Source organism: Neolamprologus brichardi, chromosome 5 (genome assembly GCF_056152115.1).
Source record: "Neolamprologus brichardi isolate AB-2024 chromosome 5, ASM5615211v1, whole genome shotgun sequence".
Lineage (NCBI taxonomy): Eukaryota > Metazoa > Chordata > Actinopteri > Cichliformes > Cichlidae > Neolamprologus > Neolamprologus brichardi.
This window is the reverse complement of record NC_142108.1, coordinates 7,543,143-7,563,460: the sequence shown is the minus strand read 5'-3', so window position 1 is coordinate 7,563,460 and position 20,318 is coordinate 7,543,143. Positions and strand designations below refer to the sequence as shown.

At 40.0% G+C, this 20,318-nt stretch overlaps 1 protein-coding gene and 2 pseudogenes across 2 annotated transcripts in view; all 3 read left to right on the top strand.

The window, feature by feature from the left end:
* Positions 1-3,621, top strand: part of fgd5a (FYVE, RhoGEF and PH domain containing 5a) — a 31,151-nt gene extending 27,530 nt beyond the window's left edge. For both annotated transcript variants that reach the window (XM_006784625.2, XM_006784624.2), the window contains exons 20-21: positions 278-432; positions 2,195-3,621. In XM_006784625.2, the coding sequence (XP_006784688.2) occupies positions 278-432; positions 2,195-2,231 (192 nt within the window). In that variant the 3' untranslated portion in view covers positions 2,232-3,621. The remainder of the gene's footprint in view (positions 1-277; positions 433-2,194) is intronic.
* Positions 3,622-10,983: 7,362 nt separating this feature from the next.
* On the top strand, positions 10,984-12,552 carry LOC148102711 (uncharacterized; annotated as a pseudogene).
* A 3,782-nt stretch (positions 12,553-16,334) lies between these two features.
* LOC148102710 (uncharacterized) lies at positions 16,335-17,635 on the top strand (annotated as a pseudogene).
* The last annotated feature ends 2,683 nt before the right edge of the window (positions 17,636-20,318 follow it).

The window sequence follows — 20,318 nt, the reverse complement described above, 5'->3', positions numbered from 1 at the left end:
TCGCCACTCAAGCAAAGAAATATTCTTACTGCCTTTATCCAGCTCTTCTCAAGTGCATGACAGCTATTTAACTATATATCCACTTCTTTAACTTTTTCAGCCTCATGAGCAGAACACTTATTGACTAATAAAGGGAATCTCTGTGCTCTCTCTCTCTCCCTCTCTCTCTCTCTGTTTCTTTTGTCTTTTGTTTTCCTCAAAGCACGAGCAACTTATTAAGTTGTTGTTGCTGCTGACAGCCAGATTGGCATTTTTAACTTGTGCCTGCTTCCTTCAGGATAAAGTGGCTTCAGAGAGTCTGCCTCTGCAGGGCTTCACCGTCAAGCTGACTGAGAGGCCAGAGGGAGAAGAAAGCAGTAACGTATTCCATTTGTACCACAAGAAAACACTCTACTACACCTTCAAAGCAGATGATCAAAACACTGCTCGCAGGTCAGTGCAAATGCTTTTACAAGCACATTCATGGAGTGTCTTTTAAAAGCACATTCTCTGACTAGCAATCATAGCCAGACTACAGCAACAAGAGCGCTAAATCTTAATCACTGGACCACCAGGGAGCTGTAGCAAGGCATCTGTGGTATGTTAGACAGCAGGCAGTGAGCAGCTGATCTCCTGCAGTGCAGCATAATGTACTCTCCATGCATTCTCGCTTTCTCGTGTAAGATTGCTGCACTGACTGTTAACAAGTCTCCTGTCTTCTCTTAATGTTTGCACTCGCTTATCTGCATTTATGTCCTCTATTGCTGATCTGTTTTGGTAGAATGTGTGACTCTGTGAAGGCTGACAGCAAGCTTATTAATGCACTTTTTGTTTTAATAAATACGTGGCAGTTTGCAGCATCCCCATTTTACTGGCAAAGAGTGGAGGTGGCAGGCTGTGTTTGTTAAAGTGGATTCGTTTCTCTTCCAACTGACTTTGAGATTTACAAAAGGCATCAATTATTATAATGGGCCATGACAATTTACTTGAATTCACTTGTTACTTACTGTCAGCCCTGTTTTGTAGGTTGTTGGGTTTTTTTGCTTGTAAAAACAGTTCAAAAGAGTGCATATATATTTATTTTTGAAAAGTATTTGAGCAGGAGGTCTTCCAAGATTTAAACTGGATTCCTTTGAGGGGCTCCTGGGATGGGATGACATAAAAAGAAAAATAACTCCAAGGCACTTTCTTTTAAATAGCAAATAAAATGGATTTATTCTCACGGCGCTCCGTGAAATCTGTTCTGACTCCCTGACGAAGATTTGCATCCCTTTTTTTTTCTGCTTAAAGTTAAATATAAGCGTGTCACAACAATAAAAGAGAGCCTTTTTTAATTTTTAACGTTCATATTCTTATTGAACAAAGTGTGAATGTTATTTGGAGCATCGCTGGATTTATACAGTCATGTAAAATAGTAAGCTTACCCTTATTAAGAGGGGAAGTAGATATTGGGAACGGTGCTTGTCAAATGTGCTTGATTAACGGATCATCAGTGCACGTGAGCACCTCTGTGAAAGCAGAAGTTTTGTCCTGGGAGTAACAGGCAAACCTTAATTGAGATTGGGTCATGCAATAGGACAATGATCTCAAGCACAGTTACAAATCTACAGCAGAATGACTGAAAAAGGAAAGAATCCGATCCGTGTCTTGCAAGAGCACAGACCTCAACCTGATTGAAATACTCTGGTGGGACCTTAAGAGAGCTGTGCACATATGAATGCCAGTAAATCTTGATGAACTGAAGAAACTCTGTAAAGAAAAGTGGACAAAATTCCTCCACAATGATGTGGAGAGGGATAAAGTCATACATGATTACTTCAAGTTTTTGCTGATAAAAATGGCACTAAAAGCTACTGAATCATGGAGTGTTTTCACAGTAAAATAGTCTATTGAAATCAAAGCAAGCTGATAAAGACAATGAGCAGAAGGTTTACACGAGTGCAAATCATACAAACCTGTTAAATAAAAAAAGACAAATAAAGCCGCTGAGTTTTATGATCTATTTTGTAAGATTTAATTTGTTGATTATACTCCACGAAAAACAAAGTGGTTAATATTCATATTAACAATTTAGTATCATAATTATGAGAAAACAGAAAAACACTGGGTGACCTTGACCTCTGATCTGTGACATAAGCTGACTTTCAAATCCAGTCAAAAAAAAAAAAAAGACAATGAGTTCGAAGGTCTAATGCTCCACCTCTTTGTGTTTCAGATGGGTCAATGCCATGGAGGAGGCCACTATTTTATAGCATCTGCTAAGTTAAATAAATGACGCATCCACTCCGTGACTGCAACAAAGCTACCTGCTGCATGTGAACTCAGTCCATCAGTAAGGATTCATCACATCAGGCCTTTTGTGGGATATTGAGTGACAATTCATACACCTGGGAGATTTTTCCTCAGAGGAATTCTGCTGTATGGAGAAGAGCAGCAGAATCCTCGAATCGGATTTCACAAGAGCCTTCAGGAGCAGCTCAGATACCTTAAATACGTCACCTGAGAGAAATTTTATTTCTTCTGTTTTCACCTTTTTTTCAGATGTCTGCACTTTTTCCTTTTTTTTTTTTTTTTTTTTGCTTTTCTGGTGTATTTTACCCGAGTTTCCACTGTACTGTTAAACCACTCTTTGTCTTCTGCAGGAGACGTCCTTTCATATCAGTTTTGTTGCAGTTATGCATGACACAGTTTTGAGGTAACTGCAAAGACATGAAAAATCACTTTTGCTTCAGGGTAGTATGCATATCTTGTAAAGGGGGAACGGAGAGATACTTGGTATTCTGAATATATATTGTGAAGTATACGCTGCAGATACTGAAGTGAGTTAGATGATTTATCTGTATAAAAATTGTGATTCACGATGTCCCCAATAAGGGTTCGTTTTAATCATCATAGTATGTGTACATTGTTCTTGTGGAGTTTTACACAGTTTTACTCTTGTGTTGAATCTGCAAAGCGAAGAAATGCCGTCCGCTCTAATGCAAAGGATGAACAATTTTGAAGATACTTTGTATTTTTTAAGTCTTTTAAAAAATTTCACACAGCTTTGAAGTGCCAGTTGCTTTCTTCCTGTTGAATGCAGTGCATTTTGCAAGTGATGATGAATGTGCCTCACTCTTTATGTTATCACAGTACTGTACGGAGGGAACTTGCTTTTTAATCTATTCTTACATATACTTTAACCTTGTAGTATTTTTGAACAGTTCAGTTACTGTGCACTCACATAAGAATATGTTATTGTGCCATTTTTATGAGGGCCTTTTTTAATGCTGTATATATATGCTGCTAGATATAATCATACTTTGCTTTATTATACAAAAGCTTCTTAAAAATGCTGTCAAACTACCTTCATCCTCACAGTATTCAGTGATCTCAGCCACTCGTGCCACAGGATTTCACTCAGAGGCAGTTTCTCTTAAATAACCCATCCAATGGCATTATCTGTTCCTTTCAGAATGAAGATCCCTCATCAGACAAGCAGCATGATATCAAAAGCACATGTTTGAGTACTGTTCAGCTTTTCTACCCGTTTCCTATAGCTCACACCTACAGTGTTACTATCGTTGTACCTCTGTAGCATATACTGCATTGTAAATGTTTATGTATATAGATGCATATAAAAAATAAACGACATTAAAAATGCTTACTTAGTGGGCGTTCGCTGTGCCGTGCTGTGCTGCAGGCTTGTTTCTTTCTTGCATTATAATTCAGTATCAACAATAACAAGCGACTGTAAAATGATACCCACTGCAACAGCATAGTAACTTTTTGTATGTGTGTGTGTGGTTCTGGCTTTGCTGAGGATAGTTACAAGCACAACAGCACTGGATGCTCAGAAATGGCTGTGCACTTCATCCTCTTCTCTCCGACAGAATCGTCTGTTGTATTATTAGGATTTATTCACGTCTTGTTGCTATGCATTGTGTGTTTTTTGTACTGATGTTCATGCTGTGCTTATCTCCTCCTGGTGATAAATACCGGGGTGATGGAGAAATGAGAACACAATGTACCTATCCTTCTCTATTGCCTGTGGTGCTGGAAAAATACAGCTTGGTTAAGTGACCCTTTAATCCAGAAGGGGGCAGCACTACATCATGTCAAACTGGTCTAATATGAACTTTAGCCAGCCTAAATCCTGTTTGTCTGTGTGAGCATGTGGAAATAACTGGTGTTAAGTTTAAAAGGAGAGAAGTGAAAATAAGATTTAATAATCAATGAAAAGGTGGACTTACATGGTAATGTTAATGAAGTTGGAATGGATGGAAATATTTTGCTTTTAATATAAGGTTTTAAAAGAGAAAGAAAGAAAGAAAGAAAGAAAGTGGATTCATTTTGTTGTTTTATTGTTTTATTGTGTATCAGTATAAGCGTGTGCCAGAAACACACCACTGAATTTATAGTCTTAGCTTATTTGCAAAGGCCCGTGGCCTCTAAAATACATGAAACTCAACCACAAACACAGCAGAGGTAGTACAACACACAGTCTGCACAATACAGCTCACAACTGAACAACAGCAAAGTTGGCAAGTCACAAGAAAACCATTGAATAGAGAGCAGCAAATCATCCATAATTGCATTACTCAGAGTTTCAGGTGTAAATAAACTCAGTCAAAATCCAGATATTCCACAAGTCGAACCCCAGAGAAGAACATTTACCGAAATGGGGATTTACACAGAGCCCTTTATACTCCTCACTGGTTGCTCATCATGTTTCTGAGTACAGTCATCTTAAGGGTGACTAAGCACCTGAGGAGCCTGATCATGTGATAATTTGCATACCCTGCATCCTATTTAAAGCATTAAATTTTGGCTTCTGAGCTTAGCTGTGCAGTATGATTCTCAATGGCATAGATGAAGTTGCCTGAAACATTCCTTAGAGATTTTGCTCCATATTAACATCATAGCAACCACTAATGCAAATCTCCCATTTCACACCATCCCGAGGGTGCTCAGTGGACTGCGATGGTGACTGTGGAGACCACTTGAGTACAATGAGCTCGCTGTCATGTTCAAAAAAATAGTTGCAAATGATCTGACCTTTATGACATAGTGTAATCCTGGTGGAAGCAGCTATCACACAGTACACAGTACTTTATGACCACAGTACACTGTGGTCTGTAACAATACTCAGGCAGGCTGTGGTGCTTAAATGATGCTCAGTTGGTATGAAGAGGCCCAAAGTGTTCCCCAACACCATTACACCACCATCAACGAGCTCAACTGTTGATACAAGTTGTTTACACCAAATTGTGACTCTGCCATCTGCATGTTACAGTAGAAATCAAGACTCATCCGATCAGGCAATGTTTTTCCAATCTTTTACTGTCCAGTTTAATTCAAATTGTATCCTCGGTTTCCTGTTCTTAGCTGAAAGGAGAGACACCCAGTGTGGTCTTCTGCTGCTGTAGCCCACCTGCTTCAAGGTTCAGTGTGATGTGCATTTAGAGATGCTCTTCTGCATACCTTGGTTATAACAAGTGGTTATTTGAGCTACTGTTGTATTCCTATGAGGTCAAAGCTGTCCGTAAAACCTATTCTGAGATTGATATGTGAGGAAAATCCCAGTAGATCAGCAGTTTCTGTAATATTCAGACCAGCAACAACTATTCCATGTTCAGAGTCACTTAAATCACCTTTTTTTGCCTATTCTGATGCTCAATTTGAACTGCAACATGCCTAAATGCAGCTCTGTGGCTTACGTTAGAGTCCTAATCTATGCTTTTTTACACATGACCTTTGAATTTTTTTTATTTCCAGATAAAGAGTGGGGTAATGACAGATTAAAATCAAGATAAAGGCTGATCGATCAGGAAATAAGTGACTAATCATCCAGGATTTAATTTGAAGAAATTTAACATAAGTTTTAATATAAGAATGAGCGTTATCAAAAAATAAACGAAAAAGAGGCTATGGTTAGAACTGGAGGATCAATTGCTGGAGTAAAATACAAAGTATATGTACATATAAGTAAAAGGACATAGGTACAGTGTCCAGTGCATATGTAGTTTCCTTCTCTGCAAGGAAAGTTTACATACCCTGTGACGCTACTTTAAAGTTTGTGGATTCACTCCTGAATGAGAAAAAAACGTTACTCTGTCAAACACTCATTTACAGTTATGTTGTCCATTGAAGCAGCTGTACCAACATATGTTTAAATGAGCAGCTACAGCACAGTTTTGTGTGCAAGTCTTAGCTGTAGATCCTCGTGTTTTCTTGTTCAGCATGTTGCCTTTCGGTTTTCCAGTGTCTTCAAAGGCATGCGAGTTAACTCAACTATACATTTCTCTATTACTGTATCAAAGTGACATTTTGTCCAGAGAGGACTTTTATCCCCTCCAGCTGGTCAGCCACTAGTTTGAGAGATCTGAAATTACTCAAGAACAGATACTAGAAAAATTAGTAATGCAGTAATGTTGCATGAGTTTTGTAAATGAAATCACAATAAGAAGGCACACCGCGTTGTAAGCAGGTGGATGATTTTATTTACAATATTTTCTTGTGCAGCTTTCCAGGTGCCTTGTCCCATTACAGCACACTGCTCTCCTGTTAGACCCCAGCATCCTACTGAAGCAGGGAAGGCCAGGTAATGGAGAACAGCTGTGTGGGTCAGCCTGCTCTAACACCACACCCTGAACTCACTGCTCCACCCCTTCCCCTGCAGCTGAGCTACAAACCACACCCCACCACAGTGGGTCCATTTAGTAGAATAAACAACCACGAACAATATACCAGTTAAGGTTAATTTACCCATATGTTCAATTCCAAACAGTTCAACAGGCTCAGTTGCCTATTTGGGGGAAGAGGACAGTGTTGCATTACTATTAATGTATTTGAAAACTGTTCCAAGTGTTTAAGTGTTTGATTTCCTTCTATTGGAATAGATCTTTTCTCCTCAATACAGGCCCACTAATGTTGACACTGAGCTCTCAGCTTATCTCTTGATTGCAAACCTTTCCCTGCTGGCTGTCTGGTCAGAATAGCAGATTTGTTGAAACTCAAGAAGATCCCACAAAGTTTCTGGAGAACCCCTAGCCACTTATCTAAGAGTTAGTGCCATGTGACTGTATCATCAAATGTCTGGAAATCTAATTGTACTTTGCAAAACTTCACTTGTCCTCACTTTTACATTTTAGAGATGCCTTTTTGAATGAGAGTGGTTGCTGATCAATGGGCATGAGAATTTGCATAATTATGATGAATAAACTGACCTCCCAGCCCATTGTTCCAGTTTTCAGTCATTATGCAAATCTCCAAAAGTTGATTCTGTTCATCTTGACGCAGCGTTTTGTGGGAGAAACATTTCGTCACTCATCCAAGTGACTTCTTCAGTCTCAGCTGGCTGCAGGTTTCCCCAAATCTTATAAACAGTAAATTTGCATAATGACTGAAACCAGCCCACTGAAGGAACAATGGGCTGGGAGGTCAGTTCCTTAATCATAATTATGCAAATTCTCATGACCATTGATCAACAACCACTGATCAAAGACCACTGATCAATGGCCATGAGTACCATTCACAGAGAGTTGGGGAATGGCTGCAATCACAGCATTGTAAGATGGCGAAAGATGTACCCTTAGGCCCCCTCCTCGATTCAGAGATGGTCTTTCCCTTTTCACGTAAATGGCCTCCTTGACTCCGCGCTCAAACCAGCAACCAGCGTTCCTCCCTGTCCAGGATGTGTACATCCTCATCATTGAAAGAGTGTCCACTGGCCTGTAGGTGTGAATAGACTGCAGAGTCCTGGCCTGACGAGGTGGTTCTTCTGTGTTGTGCCATCCGCTTCGCCAGAGGTTGTTTGGTTTCCCCGATGGAATAAATCCTGGCAATCCTCCTGGCACTTAACAGCGTACACTATGTTAATCTGTTTGTGTCGGGGGACCCGATCCTTGGGGTGGACCAATTTTTGGCGCAATGTGTAACACAGCTTGTAACACGTGTAACACGCTGCGCCAAAAAAATTGGCCATTATGCAAATGTATGTTTATAAGATTGAGGAAACCTGCAGTCAGCTGAGACCAAAGAAGTCATTTGGATGAGTGACGAAATGTTTCTCCCACAAAACGCTACGTCCAAATGAACAGAATCAACTTATGGAGATTTACTTTCCTGGATGATTGAGAATGCATCAAGACGTTTAAACCCACTTAGAATTCAGGCATTTCTTTTAGTTTGATATCACAATCATTCTATGATTGAGTCGTTTACAGAACCAGCAGTGAGCAGCAACTTTAAGACAAGTCAAGTACAGTTTTATTGTCAACCCAACAATATACACTCAAGTATACAGTGGGACAAAATGTGGTCCTTCTGGATCAAAGGTGCACACTGTAAAAATAAAACGAAAAGGTAAAAATGAAAAAAGTCAAGTATACATACATACATACAACTGTAGAGAAATAAGATAAACTAAAAGTACAATAATATTGTACTTGAATAAAGGGAGTAAAAAAAGAAAACAATGAGAATGAGAATAAATAAATACAATAGTACACAAAATAAATACAATACATAGACAGAGTCAAACAGTGCAATACAGAATAGTGCAAGTATTGGGAGTGAGAGGAGAGTGTTATGTAGTCCAAGAAGTGTGTAGTGAAGAGAGTCCAGTGTGGAGGAGGGCAGCACGCTGTTCAGGAGCTGCTGGAGGGAAAATGCTATTGCACAATCACGGCAACCTGCTCCTGATGCCGCAGAGTTGTCTTCTGGATGGAACAGGAGTATACAGTTGGTGGGAGGGGTAATGCGGGTCAGCCATGTTTCTAGTGGCTTTCCCATTGCAGGTGTAAATATCCTGTAGACTGGGTGGAGAGCTGCCAATAGCGTGCTCTTCGGTCTGCACAATCCTCTGGAGGGCTCTGGTCTCGTCATCTGATATATTTCGGCATTTCGCACAGGACCTAGGTGGCGGTGTTAACTTCGAGCAGGTCCAGCTTGCCGATCAGCTGTTAGGGAATGATGGTATTCAATGCTGAGCTGAAATCAATGAACAGCATTCTTACGTGGGAGTTGCATTGATCCAGGTGTGATAGGGCTAGGTGGAGAGCCAATGAGATCGCATTGTCTGATAATTGGTACGAGTTGTATGCAAACTGTGGGTCCAGTTTGGGGGGGCTGGTTCTTGATCTAAGTCAGGACAAGTCGCTCGAAGCACTTCGTGATGATTGAAGTGCTACTGGACGGTAGTCTTTGAGCTCTGGAGCTGGAGCTGTCTTTGGTCCAGCAGCTTTGTGTGGGTTGACTTTAGCGCGAGTCTTTCTCACACTGGCCGTTAACAGGGACAGCACTTGGTTGTCTGGCGAGGGGGTGGCCCTCTATAGACCATCTTGCATCCAATTTAAACAAGTGCGTGTTCACTTGTTTAAATTGGATGCCGTCTCAGGTGGCCTCTGGTTGCTGGTTGTAAACTGATCAATTTATGATGGCAAAGCCTGTGGTGAAAAAAACTGATTATAAAAATGATCCAAGCATGCCTTGTAATCTTTACAGTATGCACAGTTAAGACAGCTAAGTGGCTGAGAAATTTTTAAGATACTTTTGAAATAAAGCTATTCAAAATCAATTAACTGGGTCTATAATAATAGCAATGTTAGCCAGCAAACAAAACATTAGCTAACGTAAGCTGCTAAGTTATGTTAATGTTTCAAGTTCTCTCCCTCTTTGACATGCAGGGCGGTTATTTTGGTGACACCGAGATTAGCGAGACACTAAACAGCAGTGTAATACCAACACTAGGTTAGATGACTCCTAATCCGATAAACTGAAATTATTCCTGTTTATAGAAGACATTTTTTGCCTGTTCGTTTGACTGACAGGAACAGGAAACAGTGGTTGGAAATTACTGTTGGTGTTACATGAGGGTAAAGAAGGGCTTTAAGCACCTGGGTAAAAACTGGACCCATGATGAAACAGTACAACAAGTACAAAATATTCTTCAGTTTTAATATCTGACCATACTGTGCAGACTGCTGGCTACTTTTGTGATTACATTTGATTTATGCTGGGTCACTACTTTTGCACTATAATGATGCTGCTGGCACCTTGTTTCACACTGAAAATTAGGAAATGTGTCATCAGTTATAAAAAAAGCTGACAGGAAAAGAAGGATGGAAATGTAACTTGGTTAATTTAGTTACACTTACAAATACTGCTGCCTCCAAACTGCAAGCATCAATAAAATGTTACAGTATTGTTTTCTATATCTGTGGATATATCATTATTGCTAGTTTTCTTGAAATAGACGATGATTAAAAAGAAAATCTCTGATAACATTGCTGAAGCTAGCGCCCACCCCTTCTACATGTACTGCAAATATAAAACTGATATATACTTACATCATGAAGCAGTTGATGTCTGGTTTCCGACAAATACAGTAAAGAGGTGCGTTCTCCCCCTCCATACCAGTGTTCTCAGGCACTGCTACATGGTCAGTGTCAGACACTTCACTGTCCTACAACATACCACATATACATCATTTCTAATGTGGTCCTATGTAGACGTGCTAATTATACCTGGCTGAATGGATGCAGTAACAACATGTTACTTAGCTAATCTAGTTATTTGTTTCCAGTTGTGTGCAGTTGCTCCAGTCTTATTGAAAGTATACTGTTTCAAACACCAGTGTCAACATTTTTCTTTTTTAATCTTAGCATGCTTGTGGACCAAGATTTGTGGCCTGTTGCTCGATAACTTATTGTCTGACTACATAAACTACAGTTCTTAAACATCATTCATTTTCTCCCACTTATTTTATTCAGGGTGTATTCCAGCTGTCATAGGGCAAAAGTACACCCTGGACAGGTCGCCAGTCTGTTGGAGGGTTATAAAAGAGATGCAGACGACCACTCACACCGAAGACCAAGTAACCGAACACGAGCATGTCTTTGGAGTTCAACACCAGTCTGGCCAAATCACAGATAAGCAGGGTGTCTGTGCTGCAGAGCACAGCTGTGTCAGAGACTCTCAACATCAATTTAGCGTTAAGGTTGGGGGTCAGGACGCGGAGCGATGGGTGCACTAACGCAATGAAATTATGAGAGTGATCGTCATTGTCTCTATGCTGTTGTGCTCTTATTTGTATTACTGAAACCATATATCTATTCTAGCTCACCCTAAAACTGTGGAGAAAATTGATCTGTTAATAAACGTGGTCAATTATTTGGGAATGTTCTGGCAAGCACGTCGCATTCTTCCGGTGGGGAAACTAATCAAGGGTAAAGTCCCACTAACACCTACCACTCACCTTCATAACCATAGTTGTCGATCACTTCCACACAGTAACGTCGTAATAAATATAATCCCCGGTGAAGTCAGTTAGCGAACACTACTGGCATGTAATGCCAATGACGACCATTTCACAAACTGTCGAAAATGCTCAAAATGTTGTCGGCACCAAAAGTGAAGGGCTGACAGTTGTGTTTACATACCAACCGTAAGCACTAATGTTGGTTAGCATCAGCTAAAGTTAGGAAGCAACACAGTGAAGGCTTGCAAGGAAAGCTTGATGAAGCTCTACAACAAAATAAAAACCTCCTCCAAGAGAAGAAACAAGACGGCATGAAGAAGAGAGGGCTGCACAGCAATCTCTGAGACATGGAGCTAATGTACAGTGTTGGCAAAAAAAGGCTTGATGGCACACTGCAAGCAAATGAGAAGCTTCTCCAAGAGAAAAGGGAACAAGAGATCAAACAAAAAGAAATGGATCGCAAGCTTCAGAGCATCGAGCAACACAATGAAAGCTTGCAAGGAAAGCTTGATGAAGCTCTGCAACAAAATGAAAAACTCGTCCAAGAGAAGAAACAAGACAGCATGAAGAAGAGAGGGCTGCACTCCAATCTCTGAGACATGGAGCTAATGTACAGTGTTGACAACAAAATGCTTGATCGCACACTGCAAGCAAATGAGAAGCTTCTCCAAGAGAAAAGGGAACAAGAGATCAAACAAAAAGAAATGGATTCCAAGCTTCAGAGCATCAAGCAACAAAATGAAAGCTTGCAAGGAAAGCTTGATGAAGCTCTGTGACAAAATAAAGAAATCCTTCAAGAGAAAGAGCAGCTGGACAGAAAGCAGGGAGACATGGAGTGCCAACTCCAGCTCATGGAGGCAAAAGAAAGGATGCTGCAGGTAAAGTCTGATGAGACACTGCACAAATATCAAGATCTGCTTCAACAGAAAGAACAGCTGGTCATTAAGCAGAGAGAAGAAAAACTTCTTCTCCAGGAGTTTGAGAGGAAAAACCAAAATCTGCAAGAACTTTACAACAAAATTAAGTTCAAAGCATCTGAGCTGGAAGGAGAAAATGAAAAACTGCAAAAACAGGAGGCAACATCTAAAGTGCTGAAAGAAAGGTTGGAAGAAAAACAAGCCGAAATAGAAGAAGTGGAGAAAAAATGCAATGAGCTGCAAAAGCAAAACACAGAAACAATCGAGGAGTTGAAAATCCTCATCCTCGAGAAAAAGGTGCTCGTGGAAAAGCAGCTGGAGAAAAAGAAAAAACGCTTCCGCTTCTTCTGGAGGAAGAACACTCCTTCTTTCACTACTGTCACCTCATCTTCCCCCACCTCTGTTCCAGCTTAATCCTCCCCCCTCTCCCTTTAACTGTTAGGATGCATGGGTCGTTGACCCAGGGTTTTTGAGTTTATTATATTATTTATAATTTCTAGTCTTTGGGTTTTTGTTAGAGTCATGTCTTATGGTTTGTCTCTGTGTAATCCTTAGTTGCTGTCTCCCCTGTCCGCTATATCCCCGTGTCCAGTCAGTGTCTGCCCTGGTCCCACGTCTCTGTTCCCTCTGTTGTAGTGCCTGAATGTGAGTCTGTGTCTTTTGTTCAGTCTGTGTTATGTGTTTCCTGTTTTACTTTGAAGGTCTCTGTCTTATCTCAGTGTGTTCAGTTTACGCTTCCTTGTCTCATCAGTTCTGATTTGCCCCAGCTGTGTTTCCCTCCTGTTGTCCATTCACTGATTGCTCCCTCTATGTATTTAAGCCCTGTGTTTCAGTTTGTCATTGTTGCGATCTTGCTGTGTGTTCTGTCTGTGTAGGTGTATTTTGTATTCTTAGTTTTGTTACCCTTTTGAGTTCAGCATTAAAGCTGTTTTGAGTTACTTTCTGTCTCCGGAGTCTGCACTTTGGGTCCTTCTCCTGCCTGCACACAGCCGTCACATAACATTAACTACTAACACCTCTCCCATCTCCCTCCCCTCTCTCTCTGTTTTCACACTCACCCCAACCAGTCCCGACAGTTTGACGGCCCCCTCTAGAGCCTGGTTCTGTCATAGGTTTCTTCTTTTAAAGGGAGTTTTTCCTATCCACTGTCGCCTAGTGCTTGCTCAGAGGGGATTGTTGGGATTTTCTCTCCTCTATCCCTTTACTCCTTTCAACCCCCCCCCCCCCCCCCCTTCTTTTTTCTTAATAATATAAAAATAAAAACAATTGGCTGCATTTTAAATGTGTCAGATCAATGGCTTTATTCAAGAATACAAGTAATGGGTAATAGCTGCATGTGTGTTTGTGTGTGTGATTATATGCATACTTTACTTTTTGGATCCATATCCTATAAGGAATTAAATAAAACAAGAAGACAAACAAAAACAAAACAAAAATATTTTTCTCTCCCTTCCAAGGTCAGGTATCAGGATGAGGAAGAAATTAGGTCAGATCAGTGCAGGTTTTTGCACTGCTGACATTGAAAAATGTATGGTGAGATTTCCAAAATACATTTGCAATCAAATAACTTTGACAACATAAAGTCTTTTAAATCAAAGAGTGGAGCTGGAAAGACAGCTTAGCTCAACAGGTTACAGGAGATCCAATGCCACCTACTTTTCATGACAATCGTCTTTGTGGCATAAATCTCCCCTTTGATCATTGATCAGTAAATCACTGCATATAAATTCATCTAACTGTTATAATTTAATGAGTAGATTCTCAGATGATTGAATTGCAGTTTTAGTAAATGTTGAACCTTTTTGCGGTTTCTGTTTTTAGAATCTATAGCCCACATTTTCATCCACTGCTGAAACGTGCCTTTGAGTTTTTCATCATTTAACAAGAATAGGTTCAGGCAATTAGGCTTTGTGTATGTTGGAGATGGCATTTGGCCAAATAGAGAACATGCTACTACTAGGCTGCAGTGGGGTGTTGGTTCTTCGCAGTAGTGATGGGATTTCCGGCTCTTTTTAGAGAACCGGCTCTTTCGGCTCCGAACTGGCTCTTCAGGTTGTTTTGTTGCTTTAATTAATTTATTATTAACAATAATAAAAAAATATGCACAAAAGGAATTACTAATGTGAAAAAGTGGTTTTATTTATATATGTTTGTATATAAATATATGCGGTGGCCAGTAGAGACAAAACACGTACAAACACCAAAACACATTTCTAGCATGAACTAAACTTCCAAAACAGAGGTACCTAGATCACTTAAATTACATAATTGAAAGCATGAAAGCATATGTGTATTGTTTGTGTATTTATACACAAGCATTCATATATATAGTCAAATAATTTTTTAAAAAAAGTTCATTTACCTGTTATTAGCACACACCAAATCCGGTCGTTGGTACTTGCTGGCTTGTGTAGCCACTAGGTAACAAAAGCTCAACACTGCCCCTAGCATCCTGGAGCACTTCTGTTGTCTTTTGTACGTGTTTTGAGTTTTTATGTGTTTCTGAGTTTTTAAGTTTTTTGGAGTTTGTACGTGCTTCGGAGTTTATACGTGTTTTTACGTGATTTGGAGTTTTTATGTGTTTTGGAGTTTGTACGTGTTTTGGAGTTTTTACGTGTTTTTACGTGTTTTGGAGTTTGTACGTGCTTCGGAGTTTGTACGTGTTTTTACGTGTTTTGGAGTTTTTACGTGTTTTGGAGTTTGTACGTGTTTTTACGTGTTTTGGAGTTTTTACGTGTTTTGGAGTTTGTACGTGCTTCGGAGTTTGTACGTGTTTTGGAGTTTGTACGTGCTTCAGGGTTTGTACATGCTTCAGAGTTCGTACATGATTTGAAGTTTGTATGTGCTTTGTCTGTAGGGGCCACCGTAAATATACTTTTATTTATTCACTCCACATAAAATGTAATAAATAAATTATATAATACAAAAATCAACTATTCACATTTCAACTTTTAACTATTTAAATTTTCAGCTTTTTGCTTTTACAAATTTAAAGTGAAACAACACAAAATACTGCAAACCACAACACAATTAAATATAAATTATAATATGAAAACAAAAAGAACATGCATATTCTCTGTCATATGGACCTGCATGAATAAACTTTCTGAATCCTTTATCATCCGCAACTGAAAATAGTTGTGGATGATTACTATACCTTTCTAATGTGACATTGTTGTCCCTGGCTCTTTCTCTTTCTCTCCCTCCTGCTCTGTTCCTGTGCTACTGAGTGCAACTACCGCCCCTCCCCCCTCTTCCCAGCGTAAAGCACAAGGTCCGCATGCTGAGTGAAGCGGAAAAAAAGTGCGAGAGAGAGGGTGAGAGAAAGAAAAAAACAACAACAACCCTCGGCTTGCGATAAGGAGCCGGCACCGTCGTTCACGTCAAAGAGCCGGCTCTAAGGGCCATTTCGTTCGCGACCGACCCATCGCTACTTCGCAGTGGTCTGAGATCGAGGGCGAAAGGGCTGCTCTGAGATCCTTCCCTTGCTAGCAAGTAAAACCCATCGATCGCTGTTCCGTCTTGCTTTCTTCATGGGATTAAGTCTGAAGTCTGAACTAGCGGGCCTGCTGTAACGCAGACCCAACACTGGGTGATGCTGTTTCACTCTTATTCGTATTATTGAAACCATATATCTATTCTAGCTCACCCTAAAACTGTGGAGAAAATTGATCTGTTAATAAACGTGGTCAATTATTTGGGAATGTTCTGGCAAGCACGTCGCATTCTTCCGGTGGGGAAACTAATCAAGGGTAAAGTCCCACTAACACCTACCACACCACCAAAAGTGAAGGGCTGACAGTTGTGTTTACATACCCACCGTAAGCGCTAATGTTGGTTAGCATCAGCTAAAGTTAGAAAGTCTGACACTTGAGAGGCAGTGAACGCAGAGAGAGCTTAAAAGTGCATCTGGGTTTTTTGTTTTGTTTTTGTTTCCTTTGCTTTGTTTTAGGTTTTCTTGCATTAAGATGTTGCGCACAGAATTCGAGATATAATGGTGACTTAGCTGCTTGTTGGATAAACCCATGGATCTTAGAAAAGATTAACATTTCCCGATTGTAAGCACACGTGTATAACAAAATGGGAAAAATTACGCTTGCTAACTTTTCCACATCATAGGTTTCAAAGTAAATAAATGTTTTTTCAAATACTCACCATGATCTGAGTCAGTTTAAACCTTTTTTTACTCTGAAAATATGGCTGTACGGCGCTAAACTTTTCGCTTGACAGCTAGCGCAATGCTAAGATTTTCACGGAAATGATCCGCGGAAATCATTAAAGTACTATTGGTCCACATTTTTCCTCTATGGTAGCAGCCTGGGCAGAGTAACACCCAACTTTAAACTGATCTGTTGACACCAATGACTGTAGAAAACATTATTGCGACAACATTTTTTTTGGAGGAAATAAAAGAGATTGAAACTTTACTGATAATTTGTCCAAGTTGAAAAATGCCCTCCTCCACAAATGTTATGTGACAACCTCATTGCCTTACAGAATTATGCGTCACACACATGTAGAATCTTACCACCATTCTGATCCTTTGATCCTTAAAACCCTTAAGTATGGGTGAAAAGCAATAACTTTCCGTCCGCTACTTGCAGCATTTATTTTCACAGCGTTCAACCGTTCAGTCAGAAAAGCCTTTTGAAATATTTGGATCCTTTGCATAGTCACTGTATCCAGACCAAACATGTCTCAAACCGAAGATCCAAAAGGACAAGAAGTTGACTCCTACGCTCTTCCCTGGGATGAGCCACTAGACCCTTCCCTCTCCTCTCTTCATTGGTGTGACCAAGTAGAACTAGAGGAAAAGCGTTTGGAAGAAATGAAGGATGAAGCGCTCACTAACACAGAGAAGATGAAGTTCTTGATGGAGGAAAATGAGAGAAAGAGCGCTCAACTAAAAAAGTTGTCATACCAGCTTCAAGAAAAGAAGCTATTATTGAGGAGAAACAACAGGATCTCCAAGACATGGACAAAAAGAACCAGGAGCTCCAAGGAAAGCTTGATGAAGCTCTGCAACAAAATGAAAAACTCGTCCAAGAAAAGAAACACGATGGCATGAAGAAGAGAGGGCTGCACAGCAATCTCAGAGACATGGAGCTAATGTACAGTGTAGACAAAAAAAAGGCTTGATCGCACACTGCAAGCAAATGAAAAGCTTCTTCAAGAGAAAAGGCAACAGGAGACCAAACAAAAAGAATTGGATCGCAAGCTTCAGAGCATCAAGCAACACAGTGAAAGCTTGCAAGGAAAGCTTGATGAAGCTCTGCAAGAAAATAAAAAACTCCTCCAAGAGAAAGAGCAGCTGGACAGAAAGCAGGGAGACATGGAGTGCCAACTCCAGCTCATGGAGGGAAAAGAAAGGATGCTGCAGGTAAAGTCTGATGAGACACTGCACAAATATCAAGATCTGCTTCAACAGAAAGAACAGCTGGTCATTAAGCAGAGAGAAGAAAAACTTCTTTTCCAGGAGTTTGAGAGGAAAAAATAAAACCCACTGAACACTTGTGGGATCAGCTTAGGCATCCCAGAGTAACCAACACAACCACACTGGGGCTACTGTTGTGCCTGTGTATGGTGCTTCCACATGCAACTGAGGCTGTCTGATAAATGAATAAATTGTTAAATGTATTGTCTTGTATGTCTTGATTCTTTAGACTTCAACCATCCAATCCAATGAACAACAACAAACAAGAGTCGAGCAGAGAATAAGCTGTTTGGCAGAGAAGATTTAGCAAGTTTTTTTTTATTGGCACACTCCACAACTCTGCTGCTCAACCTACACGTGCATTTTCCTTACAGATGTGACACCATTTAAGGGGAAATACACAGGCTTTCAACAGTATAAGGTTTATTGCCGAGAAACATTGTTACAACAAAGAAATAATCAATTTCCTTACTTTTTGGTTTAATTTCATATCAGCTGGAAATGGATCCTTTAATGACTCAAAGCAGTCATTTGATTTGCTGTTTAATAATTTTATAAGGCTGTCAATATTGATAATAAGGAAGTAAGAGAACAGAGGACAGTGTTTGCTGAGGACACGGTTACTGGATATAGAGATCAAGAGTGAAAGGTTATTTTCAATCAAATGACTAAAGCTGAAGAGTCAGGAAATAGGCAGAACAGAAAGTAGGAAGATTGGGGTTGCTCTAGATACACGATCCCAGGAGCCTCAATGACCCAATAATTAACTTGAAGTAACAAAAGAAAGAGAGAAGTGAGAGCAGCAATGGAAGCGATGACAGTTGTTCATTCCCCTTAAACATCTGATAGTAAAAGTCACCTTGTTCTCACCTCTCGGACCCAAACTCACATCCTGCAGCTTCTGTCGCACAGAAACCCATTCAGCAGACCTTTCCTCAAGTAACTGCTGGTGCATTTTAATCAATATGTTTCAATTTCTGGAGTCTCTGCAAAATTTTAAGAAAAAAAGCTCTAAAAATAGTAAAACAACACAAAAATCTGATCAATGCAGTGCTGCTATTAGAGCTGTATGTAGAATGTCAATAGGGAGAGCTGTTTGTCTCGGAAGAGTACACTGACATCATTGTAAGCATTGTAGGCAGATTAGCAACTTTCCATGCCGGCATCTGAAATTCCTGTCTTGGTGCAATACTGTAGGCACAGTGGAAAAAACACTGAGGGTTTTTTTCAAAGGGCAGGTGCTCTGGCTACATTTTTTTCTTGTCTAATAGTCACGTTAGAGCATAGAATCTGTTACACAACAGAGGATGGGCATAAATGACAGGGGCAGCCGAGTACACTAATGGATGCAACACACCAAAACCTCACTGATCTTCATGTTATCATGTTGTCTGCTTTCGCAGCTGGCACATTTTAACCACAGACAAGACAAAACACTTGTAGATGTGCTTCTGTTTTTTTGTTTTTTTTTTTCACACAGTGATGATAAAAAAACTTAATTGCAACAGTGGCACTGCTAGATAACCCAAACCTTAACGTGATGTTTTTGACGACTTCATGTTGCCATGTCTGTGCACAAAAACTGGCCCCGTTGACATCAAGGTCAATTAAATTAAGCAACAGTTGACAGCTCTTTGTGTTAACAAGCACACACTTTTCAAGTGGCAAAAGAGCATGCAGAGAACAGAGAGAGAAAAAATAAGGAGAAAAAAGGGGATGGAAATGAGGACAGTTAGAAAAAGGCAGATTTAGTCTGTGGCATGTCTCTTGATGAAAGGACCATTTCTCTCCTTTTTTAGGGATTGTTTTTTCGTCCCTCCCTTCACTCCCACCGCCCCGCTTGTCTGTTCCTCTCATTACTCACTGCAGTGTTTGCACTGGCTCAGCTGGGATTGCAGAAATGGCCACCACAACAGGAACCGGCTGGGTCCCCAGCCTGCTTATATGGCTAATTCACACGTAAAATCTGAAGCCTTGGTAGGCAAACATCTGCTGTGTCATAACATGCTTCTACTGTTTCTTTTTTTTGTTTTCTGTGAACTTGCATAACCCACACAGACCGTAGCTGAAGTGGAATTCCCACAGTCAATAGTGCTGTTTCTGATTTCAACTTTAAATCGCTTGTTGATTTTTTTTTTCACCTTTTCCAGTGTACTAGGCAGACCTTCACAAACATCACTTGACTTGTAATATATCAGAAAACCATGCAGCACTCTGACCTACATTGCCTCTCTCTGAGGGTGGTGATGGTGACATTGTTTTTTAATTATTGCTTGTTCATGTCGAGAAGAAAATCTTGCTTCCCCATTTTGATGTAGTTCCTGTTAAACCTGAATTCTGGCTGTTACAAAACAGAGGGAGGTGTGACTTAAGTACATATTCACTATTATGACTAAGAGGCAGGTTAACATAATTGGAATAGCAGGTAGGAATGACTGATCAAAAGTCCATAATAGTTTTGTTGGGAGATGTTTTTTCTTTCTTTCTTTTTATTACAGCACTGGTGCAGCATGAGGTCATTGGTGAATATAAACAGTTTTCCAGGAAGTAAGAGTAGTGGAAAGAAGTCGTCTTTTCCTGTCACAATCTGAAGAAGTTCTTTTTCTTTTATAAGAGATTTGAGTGTCTGTTTTGACTGATGACCAGCATGATTAAAACTTCTTTGATATTAAAATCCTATCACACAGTTGAATTTAAATCACTCTAAGCTACATAACATATCATATAAGATTATAATAGAGTGATT